Source organism: Sebastes umbrosus, chromosome 20, assembly GCF_015220745.1.
Source record: "Sebastes umbrosus isolate fSebUmb1 chromosome 20, fSebUmb1.pri, whole genome shotgun sequence".
NCBI classification, from domain to species: Eukaryota; Metazoa; Chordata; class Actinopteri; order Perciformes; family Sebastidae; genus Sebastes; species Sebastes umbrosus.
In genome coordinates, this window is record NC_051288.1 from 25,467,294 (window position 1) to 25,485,862 (window position 18,569).

At 39.6% G+C, this 18,569-nt stretch overlaps 2 protein-coding genes and 2 long non-coding RNA genes across 7 annotated transcripts in view; 2 read left to right on the top strand and 2 right to left on the bottom strand.

Annotated features, from left to right (window-relative positions):
• LOC119479039 overlaps positions 1–18,569 on the bottom strand; it is a 29,453-nt gene that overhangs the window by 9,107 nt on the left and 1,777 nt on the right. Inside the window, exons 1-2 of one of the 2 annotated variants that reach the window (XR_005204586.1) lie at positions 13,417–13,427; positions 3,425–3,431 (exon numbers count right to left, since the gene is read on the bottom strand). The exons of the other annotated variant lie outside the window; for it this stretch is intronic. This is a non-coding gene — a long non-coding RNA (uncharacterized LOC119479039). Of the gene's footprint in view, positions 1–3,424; positions 3,432–13,416; positions 13,428–18,569 lie in introns of those variants that run through there. 2 annotated transcript variants of the gene reach the window in all.
• Positions 1,920–10,709, top strand: LOC119478999 (neoverrucotoxin subunit alpha-like). The gene is made up of 5 exons (XM_037754143.1): positions 1,920–1,967; positions 2,069–2,081; positions 2,461–2,560; positions 7,542–9,011; positions 9,132–10,709. Exons 1-5 carry the CDS (start codon positions 1,960–1,962, stop codon positions 9,668–9,670), a joined length of 2,130 nt encoding a protein of 709 aa, XP_037610071.1. The 5' UTR covers positions 1,920–1,959; the 3' UTR covers positions 9,671–10,709.
• Positions 1,980–18,484, top strand: LOC119479002 (neoverrucotoxin subunit alpha-like). 3 transcript variants are annotated; one of them, XM_037754160.1, is made up of 5 exons: positions 1,980–2,013; positions 13,322–13,404; positions 15,507–15,606; positions 15,794–17,254; positions 17,374–18,484. In XM_037754160.1, the coding sequence occupies exons 3-5, from the start codon at positions 15,516–15,518 to the stop codon at positions 17,904–17,906; spliced, it is 2,085 nt and encodes a 694-aa protein (XP_037610088.1). In that variant the 5' UTR covers positions 1,980–2,013; positions 13,322–13,404; positions 15,507–15,515; the 3' UTR covers positions 17,907–18,484. The 3 variants fall into 3 exon arrangements, with proteins under 3 accessions (XP_037610088.1, XP_037610087.1, XP_037610086.1); XM_037754159.1 differs by lacking the exon at positions 1,980–2,013 and adding an exon at positions 12,990–13,284 and having other exon boundaries at positions 13,392–13,404; XM_037754158.1 differs by lacking the exons at positions 1,980–2,013; positions 13,322–13,404 and adding exons at positions 12,991–13,285; positions 14,596–14,600 and having other exon boundaries at positions 15,500–15,606.
• LOC119479043 lies at positions 3,599–7,546 on the bottom strand. Its single transcript, XR_005204591.1, has 2 exons — positions 6,892–7,546; positions 3,599–4,129 (listed from the first exon to the last, which is right to left on the bottom strand). It is a non-coding gene; the product is annotated as an uncharacterized LOC119479043 (long non-coding RNA).

Below are 18,569 nucleotides of genomic sequence, written 5' to 3' on the forward strand. Positions count from 1 at the left end.
TCTGTTTCTTGTGGATGAGATGATAGAACAAGATTAAGAGTGAAGAGAAGGATGCTACTCCATGCTCATTGCTCTGTCAAAGGCTCCAAAAGGCATTCCAAAGGAGATAATTTCCATTGTGGAGCACTTCACAATTCTCCTGTATGATCACAACGGTGGGTCTGGGGGAGAGAAAATGTCAAGGAATGCATCAAAATCCACAGTGCCTGGAGCACATCGGACAACGCGTAGGTGCTAGCTGTTCAAACTTAACAAAACTGGGGAGTCGCGAACACCAACCTGATTATTCTGGGGGGTCGCGTCTCAAAGGTTGAGAACCACTGCCATAGAGCGTTTTATCTACCATAGAGGCATCCAACAGGGCACACCCTCCCCCATTCCACTGGTGCAGCACCTCAAAAGAGCAGTGTACCAAGACACTGTTCGGGACAAGCACTTGAAGTGGCACCAAATATCTCCAGCAGACTGGGTTTGGATGGACCCAAGCGAACAGAGGCCATTGTGATCAACTCTTCCACAGGCAAGCCAGTCCGTCCTTGAACAGACATCACCTTTTCTGTGTTATCATGTTTGGCACAGGAGATATGATGATGCAAAATACATCATTTGGTTATGGTAATTTTGGTTGCGATGGCTCCATATCTCAAAATGTTTAGGGCTCCAAACTGTTCAAGTGTACCAAGTTTCATGCCTTTATAAAAAAGTGAACATCATTTTCACATTTCACCTGGAATATAACCCACTGCTACTGAATCAGGGCCTCATCAGTTGGAACATGTTTATATTGACAATGAAGTAAGAGTGAGTAAACATAAAATAATGGATAGAGAATACATTTCTTAGGAAAGTTTTATGAGTTTTTGTATTATTTTGTGTTTCTGCTGCTAAGAAAGCCACAAACTGCCCCAATAATAGTATATAAGTCTAATGCAGGGCCAAAGAGAAAATGTACTACGGAGTATTAGGGCCACATTGAGGGAAAAAAGTCTGAGATTTCCAGAATAAAGTCCTAATATTACGAGAAAAAATTGTAATATTACAAGAATAGTCATAACTTTACGAGAAAAAAGTCGTAACATAATGAGAATAAAGTCATAACTTTACGAGAAAAAAGTCGTAACATAATGAGAATAAAGTCATAACTTTATGAGAAAAAAGTCGTAATATTAAGAGAATAAAGTCATAACTTTACGAGAAAAAAGTCGTAACATAATGAGAATAAAGTCATAACTTTACGAGAAAAAGAAAATAACATGTACAATTACTTCTTTATAATATTATGACTTTATTCTGATAATACTACAACTTTTTTTCTTTTAAACTTATGACTTTATTATCAGAATATTACGACTTTTTTCCTTCTAAACCTATCTTGTAATATTATGACTTTATTCTCGAAATCTCAGATTTATTTTTTTCTGCAGAAAAAGAGCTGCAGTTCTGGAGATGCTCTGACCCGGTCGTCTAGCCAGCACTATTTGGCCCTCGTCAAAGTCGCTCACATCTTTACGCTGGCCCATTTTTTCTGCTTCCAACACAAAGTTCAAAGTTCAAAATGTTCACTTGCTGCCTAATATATCCCCCCCACCGCCAGGTGCCATTGTAACGAGATAATCCATGTTATTACAACTTTGTAACTTAGTAATGTTCATAACTGTAAATGACCATAGTCAACATGTTTTGTTTCATTTCATTTCACTTAAGCCATGACAAAAAGTTGCCAAAGTGTGATGCTGAACTTGAACTGGCCAAGTTTATGACATATTTGATTTTTTTTGGGTGGGGGGGGCCGGGGGAGGGGGGGTTCTGTTATGATGTAAGCCACATCTCTATTTTATTTAATGTTCTGTTGTTTTGAGATGCCTGGCTTTATAAAGGTTAATGTATGCATAATGAATGCCTCATTAAAGTTATAATGTGACTACAGACATCACGTGTTGTCATGTCTGGAGGCGTGTCATGGGAGGAGTCGGCAGTAGAGACTATCTGACAGGATATAAATAATCTCACAACATCACAGATGACAGTTGAAAGTCAAGAAGACTCCTACACAACTCAGCTGACCTACACAACTTCACCAGGTGAGGACAAACTGGGCGGACAGAGGGTGATAAAACCATATATATATACAGTATTAGACCTTTACTGAACTCTGTGTAAAACTATAACTGTCGGATTGATTGATTGATTGATTGATTGATTGATTGATTGATTGATTGATTGATTGATTGATTGATTGATTGATTGATTGATTGATTGATTGATTGATTGATTGACTGACTGACTGACTGACTTTATCGTCCACCTCAGTGTAAATTTGTCTTTCGTAGACCAGTGTCTTCAGGGAAATACTGCATTTCCATGCACAATAGGCTGTCAGGCTTTCTGTCTCTTAACTCTCAACATTACTTAATAGTGTAAATCAAGTATTGAAGGCCGTGTGGTCACTTTTCCCAACAGGTTGGAGAAATGGACTCAGATCTCATGGACGTTGCTGCCCTGGGTCGACCTTTCACCCTAGGAATGCTCTATGATGCTCGGAGAGATGCACTGATCCCAGGTAAGTCTTGACTCAGAATATATCATTATTATATACCCTGAGACCCACAATAGACCCATTTTTGTCTTTTTATGTGGGTACAGGGGGTCTTTAGGGGGAGATAGCAGGTCAACAGTAGATGTCACATAGAAGTGGTGTACATCATCTGAAAGCTGGAACCTGAAGATTAGTTTGAGATGCTGCTCAGCACTGTGTGTCAAGTTGTTCCAGTCATGAATCAGAAATAAACATGAATTACTTCATTAATTAAAGGCAGGGTTGACGATGTTCTCCAGTCTACACTATTTGTTATATTGGTTGAAATGGTCTTTACACCCCGATAGCGATCCATTACTGATGAGCTCTGAAAAAGGACCGGAAAAGAGACGTCATCTGTAGCTGCTGTAATCCTGTAAAACCGTCTTCGTGCATCAGCCTGAACTCAAAACTCAGCCCTGCAGTAGCACTGCCGCGGTTACTTGTCATGAGGTAGCGTTGTTGAGTTGAGGTCCTCTCTCCGCTCTGTAAGTAGTTACGATGCGGCGGTGCTGGTGCATGTGTGTGTGTGGGGTGGCGTTGCCTTGGAAGGAGCCCTATTTTTAAAATAAATTGTGAAAGTGTATAAGGGTTTAGAATACTGTCTTGAAGTATATGATGGTCATCCACATGCTCTATTATGTCTCATAAGTTGTTGCAGCAATGTTTGGGTTGATACCATTTGTTACACAGATTTGGTGCTAAATTTAAAAAGAATTTACCACTGGAGAATTAATAAAAATGATCAATAATCCCTCCAAAATACCAAATTAAGACACCAAGACCTTGAGGAACACCAGAGAAAAAGTCCTGCTTTGGAATCAAAAACTTGATCGGAAACTTGTTAACTTTCTAACTCGCTGTAGTTCTCAAATTTTTAACAACACAAAATGTGTTTGACAGTTTTTTCTCTGATGATATCTTGATTTACAGTAGCTGGTAACAGTCATGGCCTTTGTAGTCTTTGACCTTAAAGCAGGACTAGAAATGTCTCTTAAACTTGCGGCATCTCCCACAATTTTCACTCTTTATATTTCATTTTATGACAGAACGTAGGCAAATTTGTGCTGGTTAAGACATTTAAATATGGAATCTAACCGACTAATATAATCGGAGCAGTGAGCTTCCGAGTGAACGGTCTCAGCTGTGTGAGGGGTGTGTGTGTCTTTCGGCACATATTTCATCCAATCTTCACCAAACTTGGTCCATACCACATTTAGATGACCCTGAATGAAACTTCTGAGTTTGTTTATGGGTACGACTTACCGTTTGTCTGTAATGGGTCCCCAAACCTTTGAAGGTGTGACCTCATGCACTTAACAGGCCATAACTCTTCCATGCTAAATTGGATTGCAACCAAATTTGGAAATATTGTACATACAGCCACAATGCACAAGTGTGTCACATTTGATTCAGCAGGGGGCGCTACAACACTATAACATGATAATCTGTTGTGTTTAATAAGATGAAACTTGATACATGGCTTTTCCACAACATGTCGAAGCACAGCACCAATAGCTCCACCGTGTGGCCATTAATAAAACACCACCATATCTCTTTTTTTTTTTTTTTTTTTTTGTCACTTTAGTCTTTATTGCTTTTTTGCATACACAAGTAAACCACACATATAGAAACGAAACTTGCAACAGTGCAGTGAGGGGTTCAGTTTACAATTGATGATGCAGTATTCAGGGTTATTTTCTTATTAAAACATTTTCCAATAACTTACAGTTTTTACAATACAATTATACAGTGCTTATGTCTTTATGTCTATACCTAATCCATTTTTCCCATTTTCTGTTAAACTCTTCTTCTTTCACTCTTAGAGAATAAGTCATTTTCTCCATCACAAATATTCCCTGTACTATTTCTAACCATTGACTAAGTCTGGGGGTGTCCGCTACAAGCCATTTTCTTGTAATGGCCTTTCTGCCAGCTGTGAGTAGGATTTTAACCAAGTACTGATCTTCCTTCAGCACCACTGAAGTTATATTACCCAGGTACAAAATGGAACACTTCTTAATGATTATATATCCTAATACCTCCTTTAATACTGAGTTCACTCTGTCCCAAAATGGTTCTATTTTTGGGCAACCCCAGAAGATATGTGCATGATTTGCATCTGTATGGCCACATTGTCTCCAGCATGTTTGTTGCCTTAGAATTTGCTTGCTTTTTATGTTAGGCGTAATGAAGAAACGAATCAGATTTTTCCAATTAAATTCTCTCCAGAATTGTGAATTAGTGGATGTCTGTAGTGTTACACACATATCATGCCATTCTTCTTCTGAGATTTTGATGTTCAATTCCTTTTCCCACTTTAATTTCACATAGGATGTAGTCTTTGCTTGACATTCCATTAAGCCATGATAAAGTTTAGAGATAATCCTTGATGCTTTTTGATGATATGCATTGACTATAACTTCTACCACTGGATTCTTCTCTTCTGGTGTCTCCCTTTTTACGTTTTTGTTATAATATTCTCTCAGTTGGAAATATCTAAACAAGTCTTGGTTGCGAAGTGTAAATCTGTCCTTCAAATCTTGAAAACTTCTCAGGTCTCCATTTTTAGTAACAGTACAAAACGCAGTCATTCCTTTTTTCATCCATTCTTTAAATGTTGAGTCATACATCCCTGGTCTGAATTCCCCATCCAAAGCTATCCATTTTAACACTTTTTGTCGATTTTTCAATTTAAGTTGTCTGGTAAGAGTGAACCAGGTTTCCAAAGTAAATATTGTTATTGGATCGATTATACTCCTGATATGCTCTGGAAGCGCTTTTTCTCCCAAGAGTGTTTGGATGTGGAAATCAGGGATACATGTCTCAATCTCTTTCCACCTAGCTATGTAGCTATCATCACACCAATTAATTAGAGGTCGAAGTTGGGCTGCATAGAAATATGTCCTAAAATTTGGTGAAAAAGTGCCATTCCACCTTTGTCCTTTGGCAACTGAAGTGTAGTGTAACGAACTCTGGCCTTCTTCCCTCCCCAAATAAATCTAGATATTAATTTATCCCATTCTGTGAATTGTTTTAGTGGGACCTCTATTGGCAGAGATTGAAACAAGTACAATAACCTTGGCAAAATATTCATTTTCACCACATTTATTTTACTGCTAAAATCCATTGGGTATGTGGACCATCTTTCTATATCCCTTATGTTTAGGTTAATGTGGTTATAATTGGCCCCACACAGCATTGATATATTTTTCGTTATATGTACCCCTAGGTATTTAATTGATTTTGAATCCCATTTAATATTATACTTTTGCCTGATTTCTTCTGGAGGAACACAGTTAAATAGGAGGATTTGAGTTTTTGAAATATTCAATTTATATCCTGCATAGAAATTAAATTTATCTATGATCTCCATCATCCTTGGAAAGGAGGTGTTTACATCCGTGAGATACATCATTACGTCATCTGCAAAGAGGCCAATTCTATGTTCTCTGTCTCTTATAGTTATTCCCCTCAGTTCCCTATCTTGACGGATCGCTTGAGCCAATGGTTCAATATATATAGCAAACAGGGTAGGGCTAAGACAACATCCCTGTCTCGTTCCTCTTCCTAACACAAATCTCTCCGTCAAGGACCCATTCACCTTTACTCTTGCAGAAGGTTGCTGGTAGATTGCTTTAATAATTTGAATAGAATCTTGGGAAAAGCCAAATCTTTCTAGTGTTTGATATAAAAATTCCCAATTAACCCTATCGAAAGCCTTTTCTGCATCTAGGCTTATCAGGATAGCGCGCGTACTTTCTTTTTGAATCTTGTGTATTATATGTAGGGTTCTTCTAATACTATCTTGTGTTTGTCTGCCTGTTATAAAACCAGTCTGGTCTTCATCAATTAAATCTGGCATGAACTTTTCAAATCGTTTGGAGATAATTGAGGTATATAATTTATAGTCCACATTTAGAATTGATATCGGTCTGTAGTTGGTACAATTTTCCTTGTCTTTGTTCTCTTTGGGGATTAGTGTTATAATTGCCTCTTTCCATGATGGGGGTGTCTTGCCTTCCTTTATAATCCAGTTAAAGGTTCTCAGAAGAAGTGGCTTCAGCTCGTTACGGAATATTTTATACCATTCTATAGGAAAACCGTCGCTACCTGGGGCCTTGTTTGTTTTCATCCTACCAATTGCCTTCTCTATCTCGTCCAGTGATATTTCTGCAGTGATTGTTTTATTTTGTGTCTCTCCAATACAGGGCAGATCTATTGTACGTAAAAAAGTCTTTATTGATTCTCCATCTGCTGTAGAAGTTTGTGTATATAATTCTTTATAATATTCCTGGAATATATGTTCTATTTACCACCATATCTCTTGAATGCATCACTCGGTTACCTCTGAATGTGGGCGGTATCTTCAGACGTGAATCACCAACACTTGTTGCTGGGATAGTTTCAGAAGCTGAGCCAGCGAGCAGCAGATGCAGCAATCACAGACATTTTTGTTCAGGAAATGCAATTACTCTAGTTTAAATTTGTCATATTAATTTATAGGCTACATTTAAATTCCAATTGATGAAATAAAAATGGATAAGTCTCACACTGTCAACAAATCACATGCTACTGCTAATTTAGCTTGTCTGCTGCTAGCTTAGCTAGCTAGCTAGCTTTAATTAAGGGCACGTAACATTTTCTTAACATTAATTAGCAAACTATAAAAACGTGAAAAATATTTTAGCTGCCATCACAACTTATAATTTATTTACTTTTGAGACTTTTTTAGAAATAAATGACCTCCTCCTCGTTCCCCTCGGCCTCCTCCATGGTTATCAACTGTGCATAGATGCTGCTTCTTCTTTCTGTTTTACGCCTATGAGGCATTTAATGTAGTAGCTGTTTAGGGAACTTAGGGAAGAAGCTGCAGTGTGCAGAAATCTAAATGATTAAATGACTTCATATTAACAAAATTATGTTGTTGCTTTATCAGATAACTGATGTTTTCCCATTTCTATAGGTTTGACGTTGTGGGATGATGCAACTCTACAAGAGAAGACAAAGGAAACCTCTCAGAACAGTAGTGATTTTGAAATTTCTACATCTGACTCCATTGAATCCAAGTCCTCTCTGCTGGATGTTGATGCTTCTCTGAAGGCCAGTTTCCTGAGTGGACTGATTGAAATTGGAGGATCTGCCAAGTATCTTAATGATCATAAGAAATACAAGAATCAGAGCAGAGTGACGGGTCAGTACAAAGCTACTACCAGCTTCAAACAGCTGTCAATGGTTGACCTCCTAACCTTGGACCTCCACCAAACGGAAGTTATTGAGAAGGGCTTGGCAACACATGTAGTCACGGGCATCCTTTATGGGGCAAATGCTTTCTTTGTGTTTGACAGTGAGAAGTTGGAAGCCAGCAGCGTTCAGGACATCCAGGGCAGCATGAAAGCTGTGATAAATTTGATCCCCACATTTAATGTTGAGGCAGAAGCTGGCATCAAGCTGTCTGATGAAGAAAAATCCCTGACTGAGAAATGTTCCTGCAAATTCATTGGAGACTTCATTCTTGACAGCAACCCTACAACATATAGAGATGCAGTGAAGACCTTTGCAGACCTTCCAAAGCTACTGGGAGAAAAGGGAGAGAAGGCTGTTCCACTGAAGGTCTCGCTGATGCCACTGAAGAATTTGTATCCCGAAGCTGCCGAGCTGACGTGTGGGATCAGCGTTGGAATAGTGAGGAAGATACAGGATGCTCAAGAAGGTTTAAGGGAAATGCAAATGAGATGCAACGATTCTCTGGAAGACACAGTGGTAGAGGATTTTCCAATGATTCGAGAAGAGTTGAGCACTTTCCAAAAATTGTGCAGTCACTATGCATCTCACCTCCAGCAGAACCTGGCAGAGAAACTTCCCTCCATCCGTGATGGTGAAGAAGATGAGAGCTCACTGAGACAACTCTTTGAAGACCGAGACAAGACACCATTCAGTCCTGAAAAACTGAGCAAGTGGCTGGATCAGAAAGAGAGAGAAATCAACGTCATCAGATCCTGTGTAGATACCATGGAGGGAACAAATATCGTCCTAAGTCAGTCCGAGCTGGACAGAGAGGTTCTTGCTCCAGGTGTAGAGCATACTCTGTGCTTTGTTTTCACCTCCATGGCAAGGGGTGATACCTACCTTGATGTGATGGCCGAATACTTGGAGTCACCTAAATTACGAAGAACCAATGAAGGCCAGTGGTACTTCTCACCTGAAGTTGTAACCAAAATGAGAGAAAAAGCCAAAGCTTTCCATGAGCTTGCCAAAGCACAGAAGAACAACAAGAGGTTGCGTTTCCTCATAGCGGCCATAACAAATGAGAACTACAAAGGAGCAACCATCTACCATTACAAGGACGGCAATCTGGTCAGTGAAGATTTTTCAAAGCCTTTAAAGCCTGACGTCCCTCCTGAGCAGATCACAGACAAAAGTGATCTGATCTGGTGTAAGTCAGTTTTTCGTGCATTTTTTAGGCAAAAAATCTGCCGTACTAATTACTGTCCTCCAGAAACCTGTTTGACCATCAGAATGACTGATAACACATTTATTTTGGTCTCTCCAACAGATGCCTGTGATCTCACCCTGGACCCCAACACTGCAAATGGCTACCTCACTCTGTCTGAGGAAAACAAGAAGGCAACAGTTGGAGCATGGCAGTATTATGATGATCACCCAGACAGGTTTGATAAACAAACTCAGGTGTTGTGCAAAGAGGGCTTATCTGGGCTCCATTACTGGGAGGTAGAGTGGAATGATTCACTTCCCAAATCTGTTTATGCAGCTGTTGCATACAACGGAATTGAAAGAAAGGGAGATCGTTGGCCGAGCGCTTTTGGAGATAATCCCATATCGTGGTCTGTTGGCCAGAAAGAAGAATTGGTTAGGGTATGGCATAACGGTAAGGTATCGGAAAAATATTTTCCAGGCTGCACAAGAGTTGGGGTGTATCTGGACTGGCCTGCTGGCACTCTGTCCTACTACTCTGTCGTTTCTAACACACTGAAGCACCTCCACACCTTTCACACCAAATTCACCCAGCCTGTTTACCCAGGCCTCTGGGCTTATAAGACAGGCAACTATGCGTACCTGCGTCCAGTTGAGTAAAAGCAATGATCAAGACTTGTTCGATCCTGGTCTGTTCATAGGGATATGGGTTTACATTTAAAGTTCAAAGTACAACTTAAAACGTCCTTCACAAATTAAAAAAAATGCATTCAAACCCAGAGGGACCAGGAAAATAGATGATACGATGAAGTGACTACATATGTACTTTTCTGTTAATCAGTTCATGTTGATTTGATGCACAGCCTTCTCCTCAAACTGGTTTGTGCTTCACAGCTTCACAATCAGTTTAAGCTTTTATTGCTCAGTACATCACATATATGTTTTTAATCGTTTTAATTCTGATTCTAATTCCTGATACTTCAACTGAGCTTATATTGATTAACAATTACTATGTCAACACTATTATGTTGAAATGTGATCTCATAGCTCATGTCAAAAATTGCAAAACCTGTTTTGTTGAATTTATCATGTTGATTATGTTCGGATATGAGGGAGCTAAAGTGCCTTTTGTTTAATTTAGCATACTTAATTTAGTACTTTGGTATATGGATATATTTTCTAAAAACAAGAGGAAAACTCTCTGGTCTGTGTTTTTCTGTTAAGGTCAAGGCTAATCCTGTCCCTTAACCCTGACCTCAGGGTCAGTTCATGACTTTACTGTTCTGAGGAGATACTCCCTGTTAACACCATTTTGTTAGATGTTAAGCACTCTGCTGATTTTTATAGAGTCGAAGCAATGTCTTTTTTGTTAATCACAGCTTCACAATCAGTTTAAACTTTCATTGCTTGGTACATCACAGATATGTTTTTAATTATAACTTTCTATTCTAATTCCTGATACTTATCAGTACAGAGCTTATATCAATACACAATTGCTATGTCAACACTAGTATGTTGAAATATAAAGTCATAGCTCATAAAAAAATGCATAACTTGTTTTTTCTTTAACAGAAAATGTCAGTGTTAACATCATTTTTTTGCAAACATTGCTGATGTTTGTAGATCTAAAGCAACACCTGTTGGATATGTTTACTCTCTTCTTGAGCAGAATATTCAATAAAGTGCAGACCTGACTTCACCACTGTGTGCTGTCTTATTATTTCCTTTACATTAAAAAGTTGACTGTACCAAAGGTGAAAAGCTTCATCATTTATGACACATTAGCATATTTTAATGCAAAGAACACTACAATGATAGAACAGAAATCCTTATTCAACAGTTGGGAGGACCCATCGTGCTGTTGAGTTTGTATTCCACCTGTAAAATGGAAGATAGTTAACCCAGCTTGCTAATGTTAGCACTGATTCTCACTAAATACTAGAACACTAGTTACTTTTCTTTCATGTTATCTCAACAGTCCTCAACATTGTGTTCATCCCACATTATACATGATACTATATATTCTGTTATATTCTATTTAGGGCTTTCAAAGTTAACGCAATAATAACATGTTAGTACAAATTTGTTTTAACACCACTAATTTCTTTAACGCATTAACACAATCAAACTTTGGGAGTTGTAGCGGGCTAAGTTTAAAAAGTAGTTAGTTTAGTTAGTTTTAAAGTTATAGTGAAGATACTGGCATCATATGAAACTATAAAACCTGATGAATCCATCGGTACCAACCATGTCATTCTAGCTTGTCACGAAGGAGGTTAAATAACACTCTGACCTTGCGCTACATTTTTGCGAGGAAAAACTGTCATGGCCATTTTAAAAATGGTTGACAATGGGTTCTATGGGTACCCACGAGTCTCCCCTTTACAGACATGCCCACTTTATGATAATCACATGCAGTTTGGGGCAAGTCATAGTCAAGTCAGCACACTGACACACTGACAGTTGTTTTTGCCTTTGGGCTGCAGTTTGCCATGTTATGATTTGAGCATACCATACCACAGTAATTTATAAGATCATAGTAACCAACAATGTACTTTAGCGCTTCCACATTTTGCATTCAGTACCTGTATGGCATGGGGTATAAAAGACTTCTTATATATGTTCCGGCTCGCCCTCGGGGCCCTGAATCAACGGCCAGACGGGAGCAGCTCAAACTCAGAGTTTAGTGGGTGTGAAGAGTCTACAGATATCTGTCTGGCCTTCTTGAGTACCGCTCTATCAAATATATCACAGAGCTGCCAACCACTTTCCCTGCATTATTAACAATTTTGGAAAGCTTGTTTTTGTTCTTCCCACTCAAGTTACCATACCAAGCAGGTATATTAAACTGTAAAATGCTTTCAATCAGGCCCCTGTATGCCATCTCTAGTATGTGCTGTAGGGATTTGGCAGTAACAGGTTTGGTTATTAGCAAATTAGTTAATAAATAATAATATAATTATTAATATTAATAAAAATCATCAATAAACATTAATAATGAACGGGGCACCACCCTGGAATCAGGGACCAATAACCAAAACGTTAATATAGTCTCATTAAATATACTAAACTATCAATTTGGAACATTGATTAATAATTAAATGAATAACTATAACCAAAATAGATAGTAAAGGTTGAAGGATATCGGAGTTCTTGACATAGCAGAGGTTGGCATTATTCACTTTTGTACAACATTAAAGAGACCAGCATGTATATTCCACAAACATTTATTTTCAAGATAATAAAGGTTCAAAACACAATATTAATCTAACTAAATAACTAAACTAAACAAACCAAATAAAGTGTGTAAGCATGCGTGTGTGTGTGTGTGTGTGTGAGAGAGAGAGAGAGAAAGAGAGAGAGAGAGAGAGAGAGAGTAAGAGGGAGAGAGAGAAAGAGAGAGAGAGAGAGAGAGAGAGAGAGAGAGAGAGAGAGAGAGAGAGAGAGACAAGATGGCTCTCGCGTCCTGTGCTTTATCGGTTCCTTGTGTTCCTATGTCTGTTTCTTAACAGGCCATAGATCAGAGAGCAGAGCTGCTTCTGGTCTGGAGAGCAGCATCTCACCTTCATAGGTCAGGAGGTGAGAAGAAAGGGTGAAGAAAGAGAAAGAGGAGGAACAAAGACATTCCTCTGGTTTTGTCCTGGGTGAATTTCACACCTATGTGTGAATGCTACAGTAGCCAATGGCTACTGAGCTGCGTCCAAAGCCAATGGCTGCTGACTCAAGGATCCTGAGAAGCGTAGTTCATTGTCTTTGCCACCAGTAATGGTGGGTCCCTACACCAGACATCGCTCTCCACGTGCATCAATGACCACTGCAGACCGGGAACATCCCACAAGAGCTGCAGTTCTGGAGATGCTCTGACCCAGTCGTCTAGCCAGCACTATTTGGCCCTTGTCAAAGTCGCTCACATCTTTACGCTGGCCCATTTTTTCTGCTCCCAAAACAAAGTTCAAAGTTCAAAATATTCACTTGATGTCTAATATACAACATGTTTTGTTTCATTTAATTTCACTTAAGCCATGACAAAAAGTTGCCAAAGTGTGATGCTGAACTTGAACTGGCCAAGTTTATGACATGATTGAATTTTTTTTTTTTGGGGGGGGGGTTCCGTTATGATGTAAGCCACATTTTTATTTTATTTAATGTTGTGTTGCCTTGAGATACCTGGCTTTATAAAGGTTAATGTATGCATAATGAACGCCTCATTATTAAAGTTATAATGTGACTACAGGCGTCAAGTGTTGTCATGTCTGGAGGCGTGTCATGGGAGGAGTCGGCAGTAGAGACTATCCGACAGGATCTCATAACATCACAGATCATCAAACTGGAAACTCCAGTTGAAAGTCAAGAAGACTCCTACACAACTCAGCTGATCTACACAACTTCACCAGGTGAGGACAAACTGGACGGACAGAGGGTGATAAAACCAGATATATATACAGTATTAGTATTAGACACTGTCGGATTGATTGATTGATTTATTGACTTAGGGTGTTTTCACACTTGGTTCCTTTCAGCCCTCCAAACAAACTCAGAGCGATGAGTCAGCATTTGTTGCGCATATGTGAACACTCCAAAAGGACTCAGACCCCTCTGAAACGAACCGAACTCAGACCATCTCCTCGATTCAAGTCCGCATTGCAGTTCTCTTAATCTGTGCATTGTGAACACAAAGCGCTCCAGGTTCACTTTGCTTTTTTCCGTTGTATTTTAGCCCTCTAGAGCTGCCGTAGACAGATCACACGCGCTTGTACACTGACACTCGGAAAAACAACACAGAACCGTGCCAGCTCCTGCTGCTTTATTTCCTCATTCATTCAGTCCTAATTAAAGGGCGTATCGAAGCGCATTAGTTGGCAGAGGTTCATGTCAGAACTTGAAGATATTAGTTTGTTTCTCAGGACTATCTAAAGTTACAGCTTTTATGTGCTGTCAGTCATTTCTTTGAACTGCGGTTTTTGCCCTCACATTTAAATCTATCACAGCATCAAGTCCCCATAGGCTCAGAATAAAAACTGTCAATTAGAGAAGTTCCACTAAAATGTTTATTACACATAATGTGTCATCTCAGTTTATATACTAAAAGTCAGTATGAAGCTTAGACCCGCAGGATCAGTGAATAAGGATCTCTATCACTCATGATGTGTTTGGTCCCACTGATGGAACATAATAATATTGTAGATTATATGTTCATATTTCTGAGTGAGCAGGATGGTGGTGCAGCTGCAGAATGAGTTTTCTTTAAAGGTCACCTATTATGCAATATGCACTTTTCCATGTCTTTTAAACATCAATATCTGTCCCCAGTGTGTCTACAGGCCACCATAGTATCATACAAGACCATCCTCTCTCCTTTTCTCCTGCTCCATCTGTCCGAAAATGGGTCTGAAAGAACGCTGAGCAGCACTTCCTTACTTTGGTGACATCGGTGACGAATTTTATGCCATATAAGGGTTTCCTGTTAGAACAATGGTTATAACCTCCAGCTAGGTGACCCCGCCCACAGAGTGGCTCTCTCTGGTCCGCCTCGTAACTGTAAGCAAAGCATGCTCCTACTTCTGTTAGTCTGCAAGAACCAGCAGAAACTCCCATCATCTGAGATAAATATAACATGTTCTTTCACAAAGGCTTTATGTAATTACAATGTTTAAACAGGTGATATGAAACATTCATTTGATGTCATGCATGTAGAAGAGTACAGGTAGTAAATAGTAAGATTGTAGACTGTAAGCAACACAACACATTTCTGTTTCACAGTCAAAATGTTATTGAGTAGACAGATGACACTATTAATTAAACACAGCATTTTTAATCATCCCACCTGCAGTTATGTTGACATGGTACAGGAGAAAGTCTTTCAGCTAAGCTCAGCTATGGTGAGTGTAACATTAACCGGCCTGTAGTCATGGTAACACAGAGACAGCTTCTACAGTAAATAATATACCATTACTCTGATTACTTTACTACGTTTATCAGGTGTCTTTTACCAGAAATGATGAACTGACTTCTGTTTCACATCTTCTATTTTCCACCCTGATGTTCGCTGTGTTTACACACCGTCTCATGTAGCTACATGCTAACATGTTAGCTCTGTATCTCCCATGTAAATAGAGCTATCTGCTCACAGTAAATGTTTTCTCCTCTGGGATGATTCTGTCGGTCATTTCTCACAGATGGACCTTTAAAGACAAACGTAAAACAGGCTTCATGCAGGCAGTCTGAGGCAGACTGTATGAGAAGAATAAAGTTTTTTTTTAACATTACAGCATGTAAGAGGACTGAGTTTGGTACATTTAAAAAAGGACTATATGTGAAAACACCCTGACTTAATCGTCCACCTCAGTGGAAATTTGTCTTTTGTAGACCAGTGTCTTCAGGGAAATACTGCATTTCCATGCACAATAGACTGTCAGGCGTTCTGTCTCTTAACTCTCAACATTACTTAATAGTGTAAATGAAGTACTGAAGGCCGTCTGGTCACTTTTCTCAACAGGTTGGAGAAATGGACTCAGATCTCATGGCCGTTGCTGCCCTGGGTCGACCTTTCACCCTAGGAATGCTCTATGATGCTCGGAAAGATGCACTGATCCCAGGTAAGTCTTGACTCAGAATATATCCTTATTATATACCCTGAGACCCACAATAGACCCATTTTTGTCTTTTTTAGGGAATTTAGGGAAGAAGCTGCAATGTGCAGAAATCTAAATGATTAAATGACTTCATATTAACAAGATGATGTTGCTGCTTTATCAGATAACTGATGTTTTCCCATTTCTATAGGTTTGACGTTGTGGGATGATGCAACTCTACAAGAGAAGATAACTGAAAACTCTCAGAAAAGCAGTGATTTTGAAAGTTCTACATCTGACTCCATTGAATTCAAGTCCTCTTTGCTGGATGTTAATGCTTCTCTGAAGGCCAGTTTCCTGAGTGGACTGATTGAAATTGATGGATCTGCCAAGTATCTGAATGATCATAAGAAATACATGAATCAGAGCAGAGTGACGGGTCGGTACAAAGCTACTACCAGCTTCAAACAGCTGTCAATGGTTGACCTCCTAACCTTGAACCCCCACCAAACGGATGTTATTGAGAAGGGCTTGGCAACACATGTAGTCACGGGCATCCTTTATGGGGCAAATGCTTTCTTTGTGTTTGACAGTGAGAAGTTGGAAGACAGCAGAGTTCAGGACATCCAGGGCAGCATGAAAACTGTGATAAATAAGATCCCCTCATTTAATGTTGAGGCAAAAGTTAACACCAAGCTGTCTGATGAAGAAAAATCCCTGACTGAGAAATGTTTCTGCAAATTCTTCGGAGACTTCATTCTTGAAAGCAACCCTACAACATATAAAGATGCAGTGAAGACCTGCACACAACTTCCAAAGCTACTGGGAGAAAAGGGAGAGAATGCTGTTCCACTGAAGGTCTGGCTGATGCCACTGAAGAATTTGTATCCCAAAGCTGCCAAGCTGACTTGTGGGATCAGCGTTGCAGTAGTGAGGAAGATGCAGAATGCTCTAGAAGGTTTAATGGAAATGCAAATGAGATGCAACGATTCTCTGGAAGACACAGTGGTAGAGGATTTTCCAATGATTCGAGAAGAGTTGAACACTTTCCAAAAATTGTGCAGTCACTATGCATCTCACCTCCAGCAGAACATGGCAGAGAAACTTCCCTCCATCCGTGATGGTGAAGAAGACGAGAGCTCACTGAGACAACTCTTTGAAGACCGAGACAAGACACCATTCAGTCCTGACAAACTAAGCAAGTGGCTGGATCAGAAAGAGAGAGAAATCAACATCATCAGATCCTGTGTAGATGCCATGGAGGGAACAAAGATCGTCCTAAGTCAGTCTGAGCTGGACAGAGAGGCTCTTGCTCCAGGTGTAGAGCATACTGTGTGCTTTGTTTTCACCTCCATGGCAAGGGGTGATACCTACCTTGATGGGATGGCCGACTACTTGGACTCACATAAATTAGGAAGTACCAATGAAGGCCAGTGGTACTCCTCACCTAAAGTTGTAACCAAAATGAGAGAAAAAGCCAAAGCTTTCCATGAGCTTTCCAAAGCACAGAAGAACAACAAGAGGTTGCGTTTCCTCATAGCAGCCATAACAAATGAGAAATACAAAGGAGCAACCATCTACCATTACAAGGACGGCAATCTGGTCAGTGAAGATTTTTCAAAGCCTGACGTCCCTCCTGGGCTGATCACAGACAAAAGAGATCTGATCTGGTGTAAGTCATTTTTCATGCATTTTGGAGTCAAAAATACGCCGTACTAATTGCTGTCCTCCAGAAACCTGTTTGACCATCAGAATGACTGATAAAACATTTCATTTCCGTCTCTCCAACAGATGCCTGTGATCTCACCCTGGACCCCAACACTGCAAATGGCTACCTCACTCTGTCTGAGGGAAACAAGAAGGCAACAGTTGCAGAATGGCAGTATTATCCTTATCACCCAGAGAGGTTTGAAAAACAAACTCAGGTGTTGTGCAAAGAGGGCTTATCTGGGCTCCATTACTGGGAGGTAGAGTGGAATGATTTCGTTATCAAATCTGTTTATGCAGCTGTTGCATACAGCAGAATTGGAAGAAAGGGAAAAGGTTATGACAGCAGTTTTGGAAATAATACCATATCGTGGGCTGTTGGCCAGGAAGGAGACACTGGTAGGATATGGCATAATGGTTTGGTAAAGTCATATCCTGGGGGCTGCACAAGAGTTGGGGTGTATCTGGACTGGCCTGCTGGCAATCTGTCCTTCTACTCTGTCCTCTCTAACACACTGGAGCACCTCCACACCTTTCACACCACATTCACCCAGCCTGTCTACCCAGGAATCTGGGCTTATAAGACAGGCAACTCTGCGTACCTGCGTCCAGTTTAGTAAGAGCAATGATCAAGACTTGTTCGATCCTGGTCTGTTCATAGAGATATGGGTTTACATTTAAAGTTCAAAGAACAACTGAAGACATCCTTCACAAATTAAAAAAAATGCATTGAAACCCAGAGGGACCAGGAAAATAGATGATACGATGAAGTGACTACATATGTACTTTTCTGTTAATCAGTTCATGTTGATTTGATGCACAGCCTTCTCCTCAAACTGGTTTGTGCTTCACAGCTTCACAATCAGTTTAAGCTTTTATTGCTCGGTACATCACATATATGTTTTTAATCGTTTTGATTTAGAGTGTAATTCCTGATACTTAAACTGAGCTTATATTGATTAACAATAGCTATGTCAAAACTATTATGTTGAAATGTGATCTCATAGCTCATGTCAAAAATTGCATAACCTGTTTTGTTGAATTCATCATGTTGATTATGTTCGGATATGAGGGAGCTAAAGTGCCTTTTGTTTAATTAAGCATACTTAATTTAGTACTTCTACTATATTTTCTGAAAACAAGAGGAAAACTCTCTGGTCTGTGTTTTTCTGTTAAGGTCAAGGCTAATCCTGTCCCTGAAGCAATGTCTTTTTTGTTAATCACAGCTTCACAATCAGTTTAAACTTTCATTGCCTGGTACATCACAGATATGTTTTTAA